Raw genomic sequence first — 23,801 nt, forward strand, 5'->3', positions numbered from 1 at the left:
GAATTTTTAAAGGTGTCTTTTCACGCTCGATACTTGTCCCGAAATTTTTCACCAATCGTAGAGCGATTCAGCATCTCTAGTAACATTTCACTAGAGGTAACGCCGCTAAGAAATTTCCTTGCTTCCAATTGGCAGACCGTGCCGGGTCAGCAAACTCGGCTGGCTTCGCTCGCTTGGAAGTTTCGCGAAGGAGGGCACTAGGTACCAGTTATAGCTCGCGTTACCTTCTCGAAGGTACACGTTTCTCGCGAGGATACTAATCAACGCCGCTGTTCGTCGCCGTTGTCGCCCCTCGTCCTCGTCGTCGTCGTCGTCGTCGTCATTCGCCGGTGTACACGGTGGAACGTGGAGCGCGCACAGTGTCCGTATCGAAGAAGATTGAATTCGAGATCCGTATCTCGTCATTCGGAAGTGACCTGAGAAGACCTGAGAGCGACAACGCGCGCATATTTAAGTGTCATCATACGAAACGATTAAAGAACGGTAGTCGAGCGTTGAGGTGGATGTCCCAGATTTATCTGTCACTTGTTCTCTTGCATGATATGTCGTTCGCATGATCAGTCAGTAGGTTAATTAATAAAAAAGATGCCCTCACTCGTAATACCTTCTTTCGCGCCTTTTTTGCTTGTCGTAAAAAGGAAGTTGAGTTATCGAAAATGAGATACTAATTGCGCGCTGACAATGTTTGAATAAAGTAAGCCGACGAGTGTCCTTTCTATATTTAGATCACTTGTATATGTATAATCGGGAATTTGAAACCAATACATGTGTTATCGGCGACCTCGCATCTCGATGCAATAGACACGCTATAAAATAAATCCATTTGATCGTAAATATATAATGGTTCGTGTAAAGTCCATCTTTTCTTGTATCTATATATTACATGAAAAAAGAATAAACTTGCAGCGCGAATTCGATCGAATCTAAAAATGACGAAATGTTACGACATTTGCTTTAACGTATACGATTTGTTCTTGAAAATGAGCAAAAATGGCGCGAATCGATTGTCGTCGATCGCGACTTTCGAATTGATGCGATTTTTTGTCAAAATATGCCGTCCATTATTTTAATATCAATATAAAAAATTTGCGAATTACCCTAAAAATTAGATATATACTCGTATGTGTATGTAAGATGTTATCGATTAATTTCGGCTGCGTGCTCTTTCCAATATGATGCAATCTTGGCCTTTTCCCTTTTATTCATAAATGTGATGTTTGCTGCATTTTCTTTTACTGCCGCGTTGAAAGTGAAATATGCTTATGTATGCAAACTTGTGATTGAATAAAGAAAAAGGATATGTATATCGTAGGAAGAGATATAGAAAGCTTAAAAAAAAAAATCTAGACACGTAATGGTAGATTTTTATTATTACCCATACAGCACAGAACATTGCAGCAACATTTGCAACATTGCCGCAATGTTGCTGCAATGTTGCTGCAATGTTGTTACAACTTTCTGTGCTATGAGTAAAGTCGATCAATTCGCGTTTTATTTTATAAAAAATAATAATTTAGCGATTTAATGGAACTTGATTAGTAAGATTAGTAATCGATTCAATCGCGAACGTCAAGTACATATGTATAACTCAATTTTTCGCGCTCGCGAGAAATCTGAATTTAACCGATATATATATATATAGAATGTGCTCACCTTTCATTATTCTGATGACGCGTCAAACGCAAGGTGTTTGCCGCTTATATATGATTATTATTATTTTACGCGATAAAGTATTATTCATGAAGAGGGTCTCTTGCATAACGCACAGTGCACATATCGTGGGTGTTCGATTTCAAAAGCTTTATTATAAATGGTGTGAAAAGATGTTTGATTAGATACGTCTGTATTTTTATTATATCACATTTTATTACATATATTATATTTAAAAAATTTAAAGTCATATCTTTCCTGTTATATGTATATTTGTGTTTAATTAATTTAAATGTATAGATAGATTAAATCTCTTTCTTTCTTCTCGAAATATATTATTAATTTATTCTTTTCCTCGATGCAAATTTTTTTTTTCTCTGCTCTAAAATAATTGCAACGAGGATTCATTGTAAAGACAATGACGTATAAAAAATTATAAATTGATTAACAAATATTCCAGGGCGAAAGTGATTATTAATGTAGTTAGGGAGTTTCAAATGATGCTCCGGGTTTCTAAAATTACAAAGACGGCACTCTTGTTGTTTATTTGCGCTTAACACATCGCAAAGCGAGTTCTTGCTTCGTTACCTTGGCATGTTTTCTTTTGCTTTTATATATATCTTTGACTTAGTTGTTTTTTTAGATAAATAATAATCAAAATTATCCATATTCAAGAACTTACGTAACGATCGATAATTAAACAATAATGAATAACAAGTATAATGAATAATACGAGTAAGAAAAACTACCTAAGAAAAGTTTAACAGAGAATTCTAAAGAAACGCCAGTTTAATTCGATTCGAGCTTTGCAACAATATCCTCTCATGATATGTGCTTAAAAAAAAATAAAAAAAAAAACTATTTTTCGTAGAAACCAGAAATCGTCAGTACTCAGGCGGTTATGCCAGATTTTTCAATGCTTCAAGATATGAATACGAGTGCTTATCATATTTTTTAGCATTTATAGTGTTACCGCGCGGTTGAAGGGTCATGTTGTTTCTATTGTGCATTCCAATGTCCAATGCTTATCTACGGAAAATAATTTCCTCACATAGATCAATATAATTACAGCCGGAATGATATCGAGTTAACTAAAACAGAGATCAGCAATCGAATGTATAGTGAATTTCATTCAGAAGAAATAATAGATAAAAATTATATATATATATAATTTTTATCTATTATCAAACTTATACGTTTTCTCTGAATGGAGATCACTACACATTCACTATATATATATATATATATATATATATATATATATATATATATATGTATGTATAAAATATATAAATTACATAATCATTGAAAGTTTGAGATCCGAAAGAAAACTGATACCGATTCGATTAATCCCATTAAAATCCTTTGATTACTTTCAAGTAGGTGTGTGTTGTATTATCGATTTATGATCTTAGATCATATTTTAGATCTCTCTACGAAGAGATAAAAAGATAACTGTGATTAAAATATTTCCCAGTATAATACGATCTAATCTGTATGGTAATATTTACGATACTAATTTTTACGATTTCCTTTGATGAAAACGGAAAAGATCGCGAAATTCACAAAAGATATCTTTTTCATTAATAGACGTGAATACGTAAGGGGGGGGGGGGGGAAACGCCTTTTCTATTTTAATAATATTTTCCTCACATTTTTTTAGTTTTTGAGAAGTTCGCGAAGCTATGAAAAAATTCAACAAATGTCGACGCGCAATCTTATATTCAATCGAAAGAGCACACAGAATAATATTTGAGTCATATAAATAATTTTAAAATACGTCAAACAGTTTGAAAAAAATTACACACGTGACTAGGATATGTACGCGAGATTTTACATTTATTAAGTTACACATACTTATTATAATAATTGATGTATCAGGGTTAAATTGAAACGTGTATTTCGAATGTTGTTGCTTGCGTTCTTTACATGTGCTAATGTATAAATCGTCGTTCGCATTTCGATACAATTGATCTATTCGCTGATGCATATCGGCGTAAAAATTTGCGTGACGCATGACGTCGTATCCTATTTGTCGTGACATTTTGAGGACGAAAGATAACGTTTTCATATAGTTTTCTCTCTTTCCATCTCTCTCCCCCATCGCGTCATATAATCGAGTGATAAACATCTATTTCCGCGTAGCTAAAACGCATGTACCGCGTGCGCGACGCGTGCCAATTTTCCTCGGCCTGTCGTGAGCGTGTCTTGAGTCGATGATGGCATTAAGACACGCGTTCGCAACGTGATGATAACGTTTTTTTTTTTTTTTTTTTTTTTTTTTTTTTTTTTTTTTTTTTTTAACATACTTGCAGTCGTAAATACTTTTAGCCAGACGCACTTCGCGTTGAAACGTCGCGAATGACTAATCTCCTAGACTTTTCTCCTACGCTTATCGCGAAAATAACGATCGATGTTTCGCCGATCATTCTGATTTTTCCGACATGTAAAGCTATTAGAAGATTGCGAGAACAAAGCAATTTTTTATTACTATTTAATTCTAATCCTTTATCTATATAAAAAGAGAAATATATATATGAGATTATCTTATCTCGTGTAAGAAACGCTAGCAAAACAAATCGATCAATTTATAAAACAAAAATATTTCATCGATAAATGAAAGAATCATCCGTGATCCGTAATAATTTAGCTTCCATAATCATGTCCCAAAAATAAATAGCATCCTCATCAATTACGGATTAAATCGGCTGCGTCGTGAGACAGGGCGATCTTCGTAAATTCCCTGTCATTGCTGACGATCTGCCAAAATTGCAGCATAAGGCAGATGTCGCGCGCGAAAGAAGGCCAGCTGGCCTGCCTGGCCAGTCACTCTGTCACTCGCGCGTCGATGGTAGTCGATCGGTATCCGCGGTCAGTGATCGATCAAACGGTCTCGAGCGGTGTTACCTGTCCGATAATCGTTCCCGGTGATTCGTCGTCGAACATACGCGGTTGTCAAAATTTGATCTGACAAATATATGAGGGAGGATCCGCGAGGTAATCACGGTAGAGCGAATCGGAGCGAGCGAGCTATTCCCTCGCGATATCTCGCGGTTGCACGGAATAAGAAGGGAGTGTGTTTACATCGCGATGCATCCGAATGGGGATGGTAGTAACGTCACGGCAGCTCGTTATTTGATTGAGATGACGGAGGAAGCGGCAGCGACGACGACGACGACGACGATGGTCGAGAGGGCAGTCGTGCGGGTGGCTGAAAGGTCGCGGCCTCTGTCGATTGATACGGTTATAGGGAATGTACTTTGGACCAAATGTTCGCGCCGGCTAAGAGGGATAAAGCGCGACGTTAACGCGTTGCTTCAGTGTCGTCTCGGCTACGCAAAGCGACGCACCGCAAGTCACTTACTACCTGCTCGCTCGTTCGCTCGCTAGATTTTCTTTTTCTCTTTACAACCCTCGATCTGTAAAGTCGAGGAACCATGGATCCCAGCCAAGAGCGACAGTAACATCAAAGAAGTCGAGCAGCGAAAAGCGCTTGCGCGCACAAGGTGATCGCGAGCCGATTTCGATCAGAGAAAGAGAGAGAGAGAGAGAGAGAGAGAAGCTGCGTGAGAGCGAGAGAATAAAAGAGCCGCATCTTTCGCCGCGAGTCTATACGCACGTGGTTGCACGTGGCACGACGTTTCGCGTGAACAAGGAGGACCGCAGGCATCCATTGACGTTGCCACTTTTCTTCTCTTTCTATCTTCACGTTCTTGTAAATTCACCGCGTCGATCATGTCTACAGAACCGGGTAGCTTCACCTCCAACGGGAGCATGATCGTCGTGAGCAACAGGTTGCCGTTTGTGCTAAAGAGGAATGAATCGACTGGTCAGCTGGAACGCAAAGCCAGGTTAGTGTGACTCTTGTCATTTTAATAAAAAAAAATATATATATATATATATTTATTAGTCTCTCTAGCGAATATCTCAGGTATTAGCGTATCGCACAAGACCACGTATAAACGTGAATGAGATGCATTGCGAAAAGAGGTATCTCTGTCGCGAGCCGGTCGCACTTTAAGTGCCGCGATTATTCTTATTATGCGGCGATTACTTTATCTTTCTCATTTGCATTCTGATAAATTTATGTATAAATACAATCAACTTCTGCGTACACACGCTATGTGTATTTGGTATTTTAATTTATAACGGAATTTTTACATCACTCTCGTTGCTTGAATTTTACACTTCAAGAATATCTAAGAACGTGTTCTTTTTTTATCACATTTCTTTACATATCGCATTTTTTTGCGATACAAAAATAAACTGTGTATTCTCACGGTTTCTTGCTCGAATTTTCTCGGCTATTTATATATTTACAATCAAATGAAAATACGATCGTAACGTTTCATTTGTATTATTTAAACTACGTCGTTTTGAAACTCACGTTCTTTTGCACTTTGCTTTTTATTTTACGATTTTACGGAGGAACATGGTTCGAGATAACAAACATGATGAATTGGTATGCGTGTAGAGAGTTACATCACTGTCATTATTTTGTTTAACTACGTTTTTCGAGAAATCATACGCCGTTAACAGAATATTTGCCATAGAATAGAGATGATTTCGCTCGCATGTATCGATCTTATAATAAAATTTAGTGATCAAGAAATTTCTTTTTCTTATCTCAATGATGATATTTAAATGTCTTTGACGATGATTCGAATCACAGAATGGAAAATTATAAAAAATTGTGTATGTTTAAATTAATGCATATATCAAGTGATAAAAGGACGCGAAATGTATAAGGAAAAGATTATTTCGGAAAAAAATGCATCGTATTGAAAAATAAACATATGGCATATATACGCGGATACAGTCAATAATAACAAATCAGTGTTATAAAAAATGATAATACGAATGAGACAAAGCTCGTTAAAAAATCTCGCGTAAAAAACAAAATAGAAGAAAATAGTCTTATGATCCTCTTTATATCCGGTAAATATTGGACGATACGATCTCGAAGATTAGACGTGACATCGTTTCCGTCTGTCAATCAATAATTCGTATTCGTCGAAAGCAAAGATCTAGAAAATATGATGTATGCCGCAAAAAAAAAAACCATCAAAGATGATTGGTGCGGTAACGATTGAGATATTTAATTGAATTGATAAAAGAAAGGGTGAAAAAAAAATTAACGAGCGTTATTATCATGTGGCGAGCGAATTTCTCTTTCTCTTAATTATATTCAAAATAATTTTTTTTTTTTTTTTTTTTTTTTTTACGGGTGTAATCTAATCGCGTTTGCGAAATACAAATATTAATGTTCTTATAAAATGGCACGCGGAATTTATGCATTCCTGATAGGAGCAGATTAGTTAGAGGAGTAATGCAATTTCTTATTTATTCTCTTTACTCACGTTGACATGAAAATATGGTACAAAACTTTGAAAAATTATTAATTGATCACTGGTCATATTCAATTTATTGTCTAGTTATTTTTTTTTCTTATTATATTCAATTAAATATTTCTCGATAAAGAAACATTTTCAATTTTTCTCATTGAAAAATATAATTTTATTCCAAGGATTAATTAAGTTAGAATTATTTGGTAAGTTGCACTTTAATTATTATTTACAGCAGATTGTTTTTCTCGTATAAGTAAATTTTATTCAATTTTTAGAAGAATGATATTTCTCGTCGCTTGTTTCATTATTTCGCGAATGATAACGATAATATTTCCTCCGATATTATATCCGGCATATTTCAAATACGCGATCACTCATGGGCTATACGAAACGACGAAATAAAGTATCTCCGGCACGAAAAGATAACTAATTAATGAAGAATATATACAAGTCGTTTGATAAGTATAATTATCGCGAATTTTGCGAAGCGCTTGCCAGCGAGACGCATACCAGCTGCGTCATAATCGCACGTGTCTACCTCGTGTCTACCGGTCACACTCACGTGTTGTACTCCTGAACACCCACGCTGTCATCTCTCTAATCGCGTAAAGCAGTGCGCGAGAAATTCGCGCCGAATCGTAAAAAAATATTTATGACGCGAATGATCAGTCATTACCAATTATTGCTTTCCGAACCGATAATTTACGAGAACCGGTTAAATTCGATAAGAGACATATTAATATATTCAATTAAGCGCCTGAATTGTATTATCGCATCCCCACATACATTAAATCGTTCTTATCTATTATATAAATATATCATCTTTTTTTCTCTTTTTCTTTTCTCCTGGTATATCGCATTCGATGTGTTGTGCTACACGAAACGATACAATATAGAGAGATTGGTATAAAGTAATGAAACATATATATAAATCGTTATAGAATCGCGACGACATATCGTAGACATAATAATTATAATTACGATCACTGACAAAACAAAGTAAAAAAGTATTGATTGCGATAAGAAACGACGTCATCCGCAGTTTATAAACATTCATTCGTATTTATTTATATGAGAGAGGACTTACAATACAAATCGCAAATGCTCCGTCGTCGGTCGCGAAGTTATGGTTGCCAAAGGAGAGTTGGCGAACTTTTACTTTTTCGACAATTGCCAAGCCCAATCGAAAATAGCACTTTTCAACTAGTAATTGTTATGTTTCGCGACTGGCGATGGAGCATTTGCGACTTATTGTAGAATGGCTCTTAGACTGACGTTCTACGACTTGAAGTCAAATATCAGATCAGTATCTTGGTTGCAGGAAAATGTTAAGGATCTATCCAGATGGATTTGCACAGTCGCATAAATATATGCGTAAGGAAATTGATTGGTTTCCTTACGCATGTGTTTATGCGACTATGCAAGTCCGTCTGGATAGGCTCTAATAGGATATTTTCCAGCAATGCGTAAAAATCGACACACGGGTAATCGTAAATAAAGTATCCTCTCTATACGAGATATCTCAGACACATCTTCTCTCATCTTTTTGAATTCTTTCATTAATATCTCGAGAAAAACAATCGCGATAATAGTTGGCGATTTTGATACACAGCAGATTCGCTCGAGAGTAAATATGCGTTAACAAACTAACGCGATCGTGTAATTATCACGCGCGAAAATCTAAAAGACAAAATACTGTAATAGTATATCCGCAATGAATATCAATAGTGTTATTTATTTAAAATGTTCACGAAAACCAGAGAAATCTCAATATCGAAATAATTGTATCTTATATAAGGCAAATACTTTACAAAGAATTATCTAAGAATCAATATATTAAGATAAATGTATCTAAATTCATTTTGATTATTTTAATATGTAAGGATGAAGAACGGATGCAATTATGATGTATTATTAAACAACCACCTGAGAGAGATTCGCGCGGAGTTTTGCAGAGATGTTATCATTCTAATTAATTAATTATACATTTAACAAACACATACGCTATATCAAAGGCGACATTGAATATAATGACCAACTCGTTTATGTAATGTACAATCGCGTCATTAGTTGCGTATGTCTTGTCCATGATCGACCAAGAGATTTCTTAAAAGCACGTGCATATAACGCGCGCAAATGCGCGATGACGCCGTGACCTTCCAGAAATTATTCCAATATTATTACAAGTCGACCGTAAACGTTTCTTAGCATTAATTAACTCTTTAATTTATTTATGTCATCTCGATAATAAATATTTTCAAATTTTTATATTTATCGTCTCTCTACATTTGCTGATGTATGTATATATTCTTATTGATTTATACATCGAGATAGAAAATAATTGACAGTGTATTTGAGAACGTATTTAATAAGATCGTCTTTTTCAACCTATCTTCCGTTTTTATTAATACGAAATATTGGAAGGCGATCGATGTAAAATATCAGGTATAACTCAAATTCCATGTCACTTTAAAGTAAATGGATGTATATTGTTAAAAACAAACTAGCGGTATCAGGATATTCTATAACTGCTTGCCAAGATACAATTACGTTATGTGGTGAAGAATTATGCAAAATCAAAGAGAGAGATCTAAATCTAGTAAATAGTAAATATCATCTAAATAGTAAATAATTTAATATGCTGCATTAGACACATTAAAATGACGAAATTTTTTAATACAAGACTGTAAATTTGATTGTAAAACAAACTATTTTGACAAAAACATATTTTACGTTTATCTATCTTAATTTACTTTTGTAAATGTCTTTCTTTTTCATATTTTTGTCTATGTGTAACACATTTTCTTATAAATTCTTCCTTTTTACAGCGCCGGTGGTCTGGTGACCGCGGTAGCACCGGTTGTCATAAGCGGAAATGGAGTCTGGGTCGGATGGCCGGGTATGCACATGGAAAATCGGAACGAACCGATCCCCGAATCTGATCCCAACGATCGTACACCTACAGCCGGTCTATTGTCTCGTAAGGTGAGTTAATTCGAATATTTTTAAATCAACTGTATTTTGGCGTTTCGCTAAATTTCGTTCAAACGAGTTTAAGGAAGAAACAAAGAAGTTCTTTTTATAGCTCAAATTATAGCCATATCCGGGCCAGGTGGCGTCTTATTATTATTGTCGCTTATATTACGTAGATTTCGCTAACCTTGGCATTGACAACATACCGCTATAGCGGAGAGAATAGTCACTCTTCCCCTCCTCGATCGACCTGTGATATTCCACGTCACGTTCTCGAAAATTTCAGTATAACTTATCCATCATGATTTACTCTCTTTTTTTTTTCTATCTACTATTTACAACATAACTAGGATCTATGTTATTCTCGAATGATAATCAAAGAATATATTTTATTAGTATATCTATTTAATCGATTATCAAAAATTAATCGCTCAGCAATCGTTTACAAAAGATAAATTGTTAGAGCAAGCATAAACACAAGAATCACTTGCACGAGAAAAATAATTAGTGCAACATATCGATTCGGAGATGCCCTTTGCCTTCCCTCTTGACGTTGAAAAGTTCGGTGACAGTTGAAAACAGCTTATTTATAGATTGTTTTCACGGCGATATCGCGTATTTTCCGACAAGAGCAATGTGACTATGCTTACTGATAAACGATCATTTTATTTTCTTTCAACACGCAGAGTAATATATAGCTTGTAACGAGTAATAACATGCTATGTATTTTATTGATCATCGAAAATTATTTTATCGTTAACGTAGATTAAAATAACATATAATAACATATCATGAAAAATTTTTAGGGAAAAATACGAAACTTATAGTTACTCGTTTGCAGAATAAAATCATTCATCATCTTGAAAATTGAAAGAGAAACGTGCGAAGATTTGATTTTGATTCCGATTTGGTTCTAGTTATAGAACGACGGGCTTCGTAAAAGAATCCTGGAATTTTTAGAGATCTGTCGTAAGCTCGTAAAATATATTTATTATCCTCAGCTTATTGTTTCCTATTTTCGAAAAAAAAAAAAAATAAAAATAAAATAAATAAATTGTAAACAATAGATACATACATATGTAGAATGGAATTACGGCGGTAGGATAAATAAGCAACGATGGATTAGAACATAAAAATAGTGTTTATTATAACAAAACTAGACCGAAAGATTTAAGCTAACAGAGATGCTACCCGCGACTCCCCCTTTAAACGCGAAGGACCTTTTCGCTGGTCAGTCTTGTCACGCGAGGATCAATCCAGACCCATCTGATATCCAGACGGGCTGACCTCTACGCGAGAAATGTCAGGATCGCAAATTATAAACACTTCCGGTTTATGATTCGCTTTCTCTTTTATTCTTATCGCGTACGTTGCTATTACTATCATTCTATAACTATTATGTTTCGAACAATGACAAGAAAGTCCGACCATTAATTTTTAGAATTAATTAGAAACTATAAGAAATAGAAAATGTAAAATCTAAAAGGAAAGTTCTAAAGTAAAAATATTTTCGATTCTACATATACATTTTACGACAATTTTTGGATTCGAAAATCATCCCGCGTGGAATGAATGGATCCAAAATGACTGGCTGTGATCCGATGTCACGAATATTGGAGTCGCGGGGTCGCGATTCGCGTAGGGTTATCATTGCGTGACGCATTACGAGCCCCTACGCGTCTTTATCATCGTAGATGATAACTTTTGCTAAGTCTTTGGCGCTATCGACGACGATTAAAACTATCAACGAAGATTAAGCATATGGATTACGCCCACGCGGACATCGCAATGGAGATCACGTGAATATTGCGCAGGCGAGAGCTTTTCAATATCGCCGATAACAATGTCCGGACGATAGCCTATAATAACGTTTAATTAACAACGATGATTATTAGAATCGTTGTGATTAGAGTCGTAGGCTGCATGGCGCGACCATTATCGTTAAGTAAAGAAGTTTTTATGCAACGAATTGTTCTGCGATGACATGCGACTTACGTTCAGCGCTCAATGATTACTCAACGGACACGTGCTTGGAATATTAAAGGGGGAAAAAAAAAATCTTTTTAGATTAAATATATTATTTCTATCTTTCTGATAAAAAAAATATCTGAGCTATAGAAATGCATTTTTGTACCCCGGAATATCGTTGAAAAACCGATAAATCGTTATTTAATTGAATTGTAAAAGTTTCTGGATTTCTTTTTCGTTTTGTTTTCTATTCTTCTTACGTCAGTTTCACCATCAGCATTTGCGTATTTCTCCCATTCCCATCTTAGCAGTCCTATCTTTCTGTCTATCGCAGTTGGGATGTTCAATAATATGTTTGCATAACATGAGAAGCACGCGCATATAAGAAACAAAGAAGACGAAAGGGGAAAACAACGTTACAAGGGGGCAAAGCCGACTATCGTGTCATGCGGAATGTACACGCGATAACGAGCAATTAAATTGTTTACGTTATATTTCTAAATAGCCGTTGGACGAAATAATGGTGCAAGATATATTTCTCCATATGTCACATAAAGATTCGATTACGCGATTTAGCCTCTCCCTCTTTCCTACCTTTTAAATACACAAATAATGGATATAATGACGAGAAAAATATTTAAAATTATTCTTGTAAAATAATTATGTGTGAAATCTTTTCTAAAAATTTATTTATTTCCAAGAATCGAAAGTTTACATTCTTTTCTCGTTTGATTCGTTTTTATCAATAATATTCTATAGTCTTTCCAGCGTTATTATCGCTTAATAACGATAATCGATTTGCGATTCATATGAATTATAATCGAATGACGTTGCATCAAGCGGGTTTCGACATATCCGAACATAAAATATGCCGATTTCTTAATTAAATTGATAATATATTTTATGACTTTTATTTTATACGAAAGTACTGCTTAACTTAATTAACAATTCTGAGACTTCGTTGCGATATTCGTTTGAAGTTTGAAATTCATCGAGGTCATCGCTTGTTTCTTCCAGATTCTACTCGATTGAAAAAACCGTCAGTGAAATTGATATGTTTTATCGTATCGCGCGATTAAGCAACCTCGCGACGATGAGGATTCTCGAACGGAGAAAACGATAACAAATGCACGACCGATTCTTGAGCCAGCCGTGAATACATAATATACGCGATGAGGGAAAGAGAAGCTTTTCCTGACCTCTCTTAATTAATACGGACCGACGATATCCGCGTAAAAAATAACAAACGGCGGTCGCGATTGATTGTGTCTATCGTTCGAAAAAGCATTAAACCGCCTCTTATCGCTCGTCGGCAATTGTCCGCTTGCGTCAAGCACAGAGATCTTTCTCGTAGCGCGGCCTGTTTTCACATTCGATCGGAAATAAAGGAGGGATAGTTAGTCGCGAACAAAATAACAAAGAGTTGTCGGATAACGAGGGACAATATATTAACAAAGGGGAGATCGATACGGCGGTCGAACTTTATGCACTTCCGATCCGTCAGCCTCAACTTTTATTTCATCTCCCTTGTCTCATTTCTTATTATCGCCGTGTTTGGTTTCTCGTTTCGCGATACCTTTTCAGACATTCGAGATATCTATCCCAAATGTTCGAGCGCAATTTTATAGATTTAAACTGTACATCTTGTTGTGCATATTTTACGTGCGATATGCAATTATATGCAATGTGATAAATTTCAGAGAACATGTCTCTTTATTTCGAAGAGAAGGATTGCAAAAATATGAAAGTGATCGCAAAGAATTGTAATTTTATCGCCTTCTCAAATTACTCTCTCTTTGTTTGCAGGTTGTCGCGGTACATGTTGATCCCGGCGTCTTTGATTCATATTACAACGGATGCTGCAACGGAACCTTCTGGCCGCTTTTCCACTCTATGCCGGATCGGGCGACCTTCATCGCGGATCATTGGCGCGCGTATTGCGTTGTTAACGAAGAGTTTGCCGCTAAAACGGTATGATTGTATATGATTGATAATGATTAGTATATTGATCGTTTCTATACAATTAGAGAAAAATATTTTTGTCTTAATTGAATCAATTGCAGTCAGTATTTATTTTCTTGAAGCAAAATTATACAAACGGATTAAATATCATCATAGTTTGTAAAAAGTGAATAATTTTTTTCAGCTGTTTTAACGAATCTGTCGTTGCAGGTCGGTGCCTTGGAACAAATTCACAAGGAACAGGAGAACCAGCCCAATGGCACTCCGTTGGTATGGATTCATGATTATCACTTGATGTTAGCCGCCAATTGGATTAGACAAGCGGCCGACGAGAAGGATCTCAGGCTCAAATTAGGTTTCTTCCTTCATATACCCTTCCCACCATGGGACATCTTCAGGCTATTTCCATGGGCGGATGAGATCCTGCAGGGTATGCTTGGTGAGTGGTTTTGTTAATATTTTCTCGGATTTTCTTAGATTAAGATTCATTTTGAACTAATTTTTTTATTTGTAACTTATTTGTTTGTTTAGGATGTGACATGGTTGGTTTTCACATTCAGGATTATTGTCTGAACTTTGTCGATTGCTGCCAGAGATGCCTCGGCTGCAGAGTGGATCGTAAGAATTTACTAGTCGAACACGGAGGCAGGACAGTACGAGTAAGACCGCTGCCAATCGGTATTCCGTTCGATAGATTCGTCTCACTGGCAGAGACTGCCACCAAAGTCATGCAGTCGAATCAGAAGATCGTTCTTGGTGTCGACCGGCTCGATTACACCAAGGGTCTCGTTCATAGATTGAAAGCCTTCGAGATGCTACTAGAGAAACATCCCGAGCACCGTGAACAGGTCTGTTCAAATGCGTCTGCTTGCATAATGCGTGCAAATTATTCCGCAAATTAATTAATCTGAAATATCAGAACAATATTGAACAAGTATATCCTATCGTTTTGCAGGTAACGATGTTGCAAATTGCAGTGCCTTCGCGCACCGACGTTCGTGAGTATCAGGATCTGAAACTCGAGATGGATCAACTGATCGGTTGTATAAACGGTCGCTTCACAACACCCAACTGGTCGCCCATACGTTATATTTACGGCTGCGTGAGCCAGGACGAACTAGCGGCATTCTACAGAGACGCCGCTGTCGCTCTCGTCACGCCGCTCAGAGATGGCATGAATTTAGTCGCTAAAGAATTCGTCGCCTGTCAAATCAATAAACCGCCGGGAGTGCTAATAGTATCGCCGTTTGCCGGTGCTGGCGAGATGATGCACGAGGCTCTGATTTGCAATCCTTATGAGATTGACGAAGCTGCGGAAGTGATTCACAGGTATATGCGACTTTTTTTTTTTTTTTTTTTTCATTATAATAAAATTAATCTGAAAACTCCATGCAATTAGAAATTTCACTTTTCAGCAATCTTATTATCTAATTTCAATCATTTTAAGATGCATTGAAACAACAATAAATAATAAAATAAAATAAAACATGATATGTTTAAATAGAGCTCTTACCATGCCCGAAGATGAACGTACGTTAAGAATGAATCATTTACGTCGACGTGAGAAGATATACGATGTCAACTACTGGATGAAGTCTTTCCTTCAAGTGATGGGATCGCTCGAGGAACACGATTCCGTGGGTGCTACTACAATGCAGCCCGTGACTATGGATGATTTCGACGATTACTTGAGCAAGTAGGTATCAGATATGTTAAGAGATGTGCATGACTGGGCCCGACCAGCGCATGCGCATGAACGGGATATATCCATGTAAGGTATGATGTATAAGTATATACAAAAGTAAAAAAAAAAAAAAATCAAAATAATTATTTTCTTAAACTAAGAATTACTGCATTATATATAGAATCGATTACTTTTAATTTGCATTAAGATAGTACTAATTGTAAGCGAATCAGGTACGCTTCCAAGTGGTATTTTTAAGCTAAGCATGAGTTTTGGTACGTCGCGGCGTGGCGATATAATACGACTATGCTTATATGTCGTTATGATGGCGGTGACGAGTTATAATGCATTCTTTTGCACTATGTGGGATATTGATCCTATAATATCCTATATCCATACATTTCTGGGACATATGAAAGAGATATGAAGAAAACGCTTTTTCGAAAGACGGCGGGCCCGCGCGAGCGAATGTTACCTGACTCATGACGAAAGCCGGATAACGATCCAGTGACAACCACATGTCCCCTAGGTATATCGGTGAAAATCACAAATTGGCACTTCTCTTGGATTACGACGGCACGCTAGCACCCATCGCCACTCATCCTGACCTAGCAATTTTACCGCTTGAAACGAAAAACGTTCTGCAAAGGCTGTCCAACATGTCCGACGTTTACATCGCGATTATATCGGGCAGAAACGTGAACAACGTGAAATCGATGGTCGGAATAGAGGGTATCACGTATGCCGGAAATCATGGATTGGAAATCCTACATCCGGATGGTAGTAAATTCGTTCATCCTATGCCCGCCGAATTTGAGGAAAAAGTGGCCAGTTTGATGCAAATGCTACAGGAACAGGTACGTGAAATGTTATTGATATATTGTTATTTATATGTATGACATATAAGTAATACTTGAAATATTTCTCGTCGATTGAAATCTCTCTCTCTCTATGGCTCTATATATAAAACCATTATAACGATGTTTTATATATATACAATATATATACAATATATAAACGTCATGCGTGTTTTTCGCAAAATTATTAAATTATTAATTATGATGTGTGTATAAATATATATATTTATATTTTATATTTATCTGTCTGTTAAAGCTCTGCAAGGACGGTGCCTGGGTCGAGAATAAAGGAGCACTTCTCACATTCCACTATCGCGAGACACCGGTAGAGAGTCGTCCCAGGATGGTGGAGCAAGCTAAAAAACTTATCGAGGCCGCTGGATTCAAAGCATGTTCCGCGCATTGCGCCATTGAGGCGAAACCGCCGGTCGAATGGAACAAGGGCAGCGCTTCTATCTATATTCTACGTACGGCTTTTGGCCTAGATTGGAGCGAACGTATCAGGATTATATATGCCGGTGATGATGTTACAGATGAGGATGCGATGAAGGTACGAATTTTTTTATGTCTGCCCGAGCATCGATATCTTTCAGTCTATTAAAAACAGTATTCATTAGCGTTCTGTGATTATCATGAGAATTTTAATCTGTTTCTGCATAGACCTTAAAAGGTATGGCCGCTACTTTCCGCGTGGCGTCATCGCACATCATCCGTACATCCGCGGAAAGACGACTGCCTAGCACGGATTCGGTACTCACGATGCTAAAGTGGGTCGAGAGGCATCTCAGTAGGCGCAAGCCCCGCAACAGCATCGACATTCCGGGCATCCCGTCACGATTTCGGCGCAGCAGCGGTGGGATCACGATGGAGATGTCTTACACGCCGCCAAGAACGCCTCTCGAATCGTAGGTTACGCTCAAATATCCATCGTTATAACATATCAAGTATATACTTGGCGTAGTATATATTATTTGTCCTAGGGTTATAATGTACATGCAGAGTCATTAACGCCTCGATTCATTTGTACTTACAAGTATATCAGGACATATATGCATTGCCCAAATAAGATTTTGATATGCGTGATAAATTCACATGTTATGGCTTTTGAATGACTCCGTATGTACTCGTAGCATAAAGTATACTAGCAGAGATGGAGAAGCAAAAGGAAACTAAAAGAATTGTTGCAAACAATCTAAGAGCAGGTAAAAGAAAAAATGGAAAAAATATTGAAGAGATTTGTATCTAAATTGTATGCCGAGTGTAGCAGAATATAAAAAGTATATAAAGTAGTATATAGAAGTATAAAGAGATATTCGCGATGGACAGGTCAAAACGGATGATTCTCTTCTCGATCGAAAGCATGATAACGATATCGTATTATCAACGCAAACATTGACTAAAGAGTACGAATAACCTAATCATTAAATTATCGTATAGTTTTTAACATTGATCAAAGTTTCTTCCAATACCGATTATACGATTTTAGCCCGAAAAATATTCAGCTTGTACAAAGTATATTGTATCGCGATACTGCGATCAATGTTTCTCGTACAATTAAAGTTTCGACTCTAGAAGATTTTGTATATATATACGTATATATCTATTTTTTCAATATATTCTTTAATTGAATTATTAATCAAATTCTGTAGAACCAATTACCATATGTTTCTCTGCAAATATATAGCAGCTAAATTCTTAGTTTTTAAGTTCACACGTGTTACTGATTAAAAGAATAAATACTCGACAAATAACGGTAAATTGAAAAAGCAAATTATACTTATTAATTTTGTATTTTATCTTGATCATAATTTCTGTCAGTAACATAACAAAATGAAAGTAAATGAAAGAAACTACGAATTGTCTTCTTTGAAAATGATAATATAATAATTTTTTTTTATTTTTTGTTTATTTTTCTCCCTCCTTTTTTTAAATAACCAATCGCGAATATAAGTAATATTGATTATTAAACTTCGAATAAATACAGCGTTAACGATAAGAATCTTCTTGATCCCGTTCATTATATTCTATCGTTCTTTCTAGAAATGCGTTTGGGTGCGCGCGCGAGTCACCTCTGATATTAAAATATAATAAACTGATAGCCTTGCTAACGAAGCAATATTGGAATTATTTTTTTATGTATTTTTTCATGTAGAAATAAAAGTTTACTATTAACTTTTAATATTAGAGGTTGTATACTTTTCACTCAGTGACATATCAAGTTACCAAGAAACTGTGCCAATTTCTATTTAATGTCGCGCAATGTGGTGAATATTCGTCGATATGATAATAATAAGAAACATAAAAATATATGGATACAAATTTACAGGAATTGGCTGAAAGTCTAACGAGCACGCAAAACTGGACGAATAAGTTTAGTATGAGATGCTGCAAAAAACAAAATTTTAAGAAAGGTAGACTCAAATTAGATTTTACACTTTTTCTAAGTAGAATAAGACGCAATGTGTAAAAAAAAGAAGGCGAAAAAAAGTATTGGTATTTACTGATATAATTGTTTTCGTAGTTGTGTCTACAATTATTAGCGATAATAAATAAGAAACAGCTATATATACATAGATATGTATAATTAGAATCTATATCTTTTATATAAGATAATATCGTGCGTTTCTTCGTGCCATCGCGGATAATACTGACTATAAACTAATATAAACTGGCAGTGCGTATATCCGTCTTTTGTCACGAGTTTATTTTAAAGAAAAAAACTTCCTGAAAGTAATGCGCGCAACTGAATAGCATCATTAAATGTACAAAATGTAATCCAATAATTAAAAAAAAAATTGTAACAGAAAAAAAGGAGAAAATAAGATGTCTCTGAAAATGCGACCAAATCTAGAATTTTGAAAAAAAAATTATGTAAAAAAAGAAAAAAAAACAAAATGTCTCCAAAAATGCGAGCGTTTTTAAATGATTTTAACCGGTTATGTAAATAAAAAGGAAAATTTATTCTGAAGTGAAACTGTCTGAAACTGTACGAATAAGAGAGAGAGAGAGAGAGAGAGAGAGAGAATATATATTTATATTATTTATTTTAAAAATTTACTAGAATTGATATTTACGGGAAAATATTATTTTCGATTAATGTGTTGTTTTATTCTTGCCACTTAGGTTCTTTGTTGAAACACTCGGAGGCTCCACAAACAGTACGAGCGCAAATTGAATTCAATGATCTCGTACTTTTGCCTTCATATTTATTAGTCAATTCTAATATAATTGCTAGTTACAATATAAGTAATAAGCGAGCGAGATGAAGGAGAAAGTACACGAAGAAAACAAATGTGTATATAATGAGATACATATGTAAATGTAAGCGTATACGATCCTATCACATTCCCTTAAAGGAAAATCTCTCCATCCCCTTTCCCTCTGTTATAAAGAAAGGCGAAGAAGAAAAAACGCGTGCTCTATTTTATGTTTTGTAAGAGTACTTAGTTTTTCCCTCGTTATATGTTATTACACAGGCGTGTGTAAAATAAAAACAAACGCGCAAGATAGTGCGAATAAATGACCAAAACTGGTTTACTCCCGTTACTGTAAAAGAGAGCTCACAAAACGCAGTGCAGGAATAAACATCGTTTATAAATTACTTGCGCGCATGTTTTTTTTTTTCCTTTTTTTCTTTTGTGCTGCGCGTGCACTACTTTTGAATAAAATTCCAACGATCTAAAAGTGGATAAAAGTAGATGCTTTATAGGGGTAAATTTAATTTATACACATGCACACACATATCGATAATAAATAGTCGTATTTTCAAAATTATTAATGAAACATTGATTGAATATTGCGCTATATAGGAATCGATTAAGCTTTCTCGATTATTTCTCGAGAGAAGTTTACTCGATTTTTAATGTAAGAGAATTGCTGCTTGAAATTAAATCTCCGATTTTGTCTGGAAAATATTGTTCTCGATTACATTGAGAATATTTGCACGCGAATCAAATAATCGTCGAATAATTCTCTCTCTCTCTTTCCAGGAATTTCATCGCGTTGATAAATAATGATAGAAGCGCGGGTTAAGCGATATCGCGTTTGTATTGTTGTTATTTTTATCGGCGTAACCTCTGATACATTGAAACATATCTCAAGCCAGCGATTAAAAGAGTTTTTTTTTTTTTTACAAACGTGTCACTGATGCGTGCCCGAGAGCAGAGTGAAGCGGTGACGCAACGAATTGTTACAAGCGCTACGGATAATAATAATCGACGCGGATAGAGGATGTGCGGAAAAACACATGTGGTTTTTTATTATTTTTTGTTTTATTTATTGCTTTTCCTAATCGATATCGCATGGATTCACAAACGAGAAGTGTTAATATCCAGTTACACACGCCCACATACACTCGATTTTCCCCTCCCTCGTAATATCAAACATTTTTCTGAGGAAAAATTGTACAAATAAAAAGAGCAAAACGTAAATTTCTTCTAAGATAAAATCTTTAAATAATTATTTTTAAAAGAATTGTAAAGAAATTATCGAGATTTTTAAAAATGTGTCATAGATATACGAATTAAAAGGCCTTTTCTCCCCCTATGTAGAGGAATGTTGAAGGCTTCATCGGACGATTGTATATAGTGTATAATCGAGGAAGAGACTTGAATTTACAGCCTTTTGAAGCCAAAACGGTAGAGTCTTTCGATAACCGTGTCGATTTTGTAGAAAACATCCAAATGTTTTCATTAGAGAAGGGCCGTCGAACGGAGGGTGGGACACGTGATTTTCACGGGGCCCCTTTCGAAAAGGAATCGATCGACCGGCCCGATTCGGTCGTCTTTCACGCCGAGGATCGCTACGCGAGCGATCCTTTCCTGAAGGATTCTGGGCGATCCCGCAGTCGCTATATAAAGAGGCGGATTACACGGTGTCCATTTCAAGATGTACAAGGAATTGGTGTTTGCGGTGAGTCTTCCTTCTCTCTCTTTCCTCCCTTTCCTGCCACTGTCTTTTCTTCTGCTCTCTTTCTCTCTTCCTACGATTCCTGCGGGCGTATACGGAGCACGGTAGGGGCATTATCTTCGCTGTTTTGCCGATTCAATTGTGTGTGCGGAGAAAGGCGGCGTTTAACAAGAGTTTAATAAAAGGCAAACAGTGCGGGGTCGTCCTCTCTCGCGCCGTTCTCGTTTCTTCCGCTTCTGCGCGCGCGAGAATCGGTCCCTCCCTCTTCTTTCGACCCCCTTCCATACCCCTCGTGATCGTTCTCTTCCTCGAAGGGATTACCGGGAAAACCGGGCCTGTCGGTCCGCCGAAGAAAGGAGGGAATACGCGAAAGGAAAGAGATTCGAGAAAGGATCGCAGCTGCCACGCCACCGATGGCCCTACCAAAAAGTAGAGTGATTCCTCGCTTTCCCTTCGTATTTTATTTTTCCGTTTTCGCTGATCCGCGAAGGATGTAAACGGGCAGTAGAATGTGTTTCTCGAGATAGAAGAAGCCAACTGCGAGAGCGGATGGACAAACGGGATCCTTCGATTGCGATGGATGAGCTTTGAAAAGCTCGTCGATTGAAGAGTTGAAGAGCTTATGTATCTTCAAAGCGTCTTAAAATTAAAAATGTATACTTTTTAAAAAACACTAACTTGATTTTTTTTTAAGTATATATATATTTTTCAGAAATTGGCTCTTTCATCACGAGAGATTCATTTTTTAAATCCCTATCACGCGTTAGAGATTAACTCGTTTGAATAAAATATAAATGAAATGAAACGCGAAAATTGACATATATCAATAATTATAAAAAATATTTAAAATTAAGAATTATTGTATAATTTGAATTTAAAAAAAAAAAAAAAAAAATTAAAACACTCAATTAATCTTTTATTATTAAAACTTTGTTAGGAAAGAAGGAAGCATTTTTTTTTTTCCAAAATAGATTATTGAAAGTACACAAACACTCTCGACGTCTCTCCCATATATATTTTTAAAGTAAAAGTAAAATAAAAAGAATCAAGACGTATCTAATTTTAAAACGATCGATCGATTGTTAAATCGCGAAATCCGCCCTTCCCTTTTTGATATTTTTTTTACGCCGCGCTTGACAGAAACGGGCGAACTAAGTAAGTCAGTAACCCAGTAAAAAGTCGCTCGGGGCCACCATCGTCTCTCTCTCTCTCTCTCTCTCACCCTCTCGACCCCCTTTTCCCCGCCTGTCGATCGATCAGGTCTGATGTAATTATCCAAACGTTGAATTTTTTATCACGGTGAAACAATAACGCATTTTCAGAGCAAACAGCAACGTGCACCGGAGCTTGCAGAGAGAGAGAGAGAGAGAGAGAGAGAAAGAGAGAATTCCGCTCTGGGGGTACTCGCGTCGTCCGTTTGTACTCTCGATGTTTACGTAACGTGTAATAGAATAATCTGCGTGTTTCCACGGAGGGTGGGAACGCGGCCAGAGGATCGCAGGACAAAAGTACATCGCAGCACATCTTTGTTTACCACTTTATCGGTTTCCGGTTTGGCGAAAGGATACGTTCGTTTACGCGCGAATCTGCGAAAGAATCGTAATCGCACACGCGAGATAAAACGCGCTTTTTCGTTCGCAACCAACCCTCAGTCGACACCCTCGATGTAACCACGAGCGCCGTATATATACGTCCAGGGATTAAGAAATTCGCGATAAAAATCTAGGGATGATAAATTTTGTAGACAAAAAAAAAATGATCGTATCTGATATTTTTAATAGCTGCAACGCTTATCCAACAATAGATGACGTCTCACGATTTGCGACGATCAGTTAATCAGAAAATAAAAAAATCAATTCTATTATTTTTACGTTTAGAAATACATGATTTATTTCAAAATTTTTCAGTACATAGAAATACGGATCTTGCATATAGAGAACGTACGATTTTGAAGCATTAAAGTATCTGTCCTTTATCGAGCGCTTAATTCTGCTATCACCTCCAATTAGGCTATTTGCCATTGTGACTATTAACTCACACCTTCGGATTTAATTATTATGCCGTTGTACAATGGCATTGCATTGTGTACCGTATAATACTCGGTACAATGTTATTATGCTATTATACGTTTACGATGATAAGTTAATGCCCAGCGTTGGATGGAAAATCGCTCTTACGCGGCGCGGGGGTTTAGTGACAAATAAGGATGTGGATCCCCCGACGAGACGTGTCGCGTTTCCGCAACGTGATAGACGGCTTTCGGTGAGTTTAGGTCGTGGAAAATAGGGGTAATCCCGTTGCTACACGAAAACCTCATCGGGCTTTCGCCGGGCGCAAGACGTAGAATCAACAAATCCAGCGGGATTAGATAACATCCCGCGGGATTGCGCCGGTCCTTCGTTTATCCTCCGTCGAATCCTGAAGAGAGTACGTCTCGTTGTTAGCCCATCG

The 23,801-nt window shown here is 36.5% G+C and overlaps 1 protein-coding gene across 4 annotated transcripts; it reads left to right on the forward strand.

Moving 5' to 3' along the window:
• Positions 1-398: 398 nt before the first annotated feature.
• Positions 399-20,200, forward strand: Tps1 (Trehalose-6-phosphate synthase 1). Of its 4 annotated transcripts, none has more exons than XM_070299408.1 (12): positions 399-483; positions 5,396-5,501; positions 9,827-9,983; positions 13,746-13,910; positions 14,112-14,340; positions 14,433-14,749; positions 14,857-15,230; positions 15,406-15,597; positions 16,115-16,442; positions 16,699-16,992; positions 17,103-17,347; positions 19,566-20,200. In XM_070299408.1, exons 2-12 carry the CDS (start codon positions 5,425-5,427, stop codon positions 19,615-19,617), a joined length of 2,430 nt encoding a protein of 809 aa, XP_070155509.1. In that variant the 5' UTR covers positions 399-483; positions 5,396-5,424; the 3' UTR covers positions 19,618-20,200. The 4 variants fall into 4 exon arrangements, with proteins under 4 accessions (XP_070155509.1, XP_070155508.1, XP_070155505.1 ...); XM_070299407.1 differs by having other exon boundaries at positions 413-499; positions 19,566-20,199; XM_070299404.1 differs by lacking the exon at positions 399-483 and having other exon boundaries at positions 4,294-5,501; positions 19,566-20,199.
• Positions 20,201-23,801: the final 3,601 nt, after the last annotated feature.

Source organism: Polyergus mexicanus, unplaced genomic scaffold, assembly GCF_030449975.1.
Source record: "Polyergus mexicanus isolate NDT 795.1 unplaced genomic scaffold, iyPolMexi1.0 SCAF_7, whole genome shotgun sequence".
Taxonomy (NCBI): Eukaryota; Metazoa; Arthropoda; class Insecta; order Hymenoptera; family Formicidae; genus Polyergus; species Polyergus mexicanus.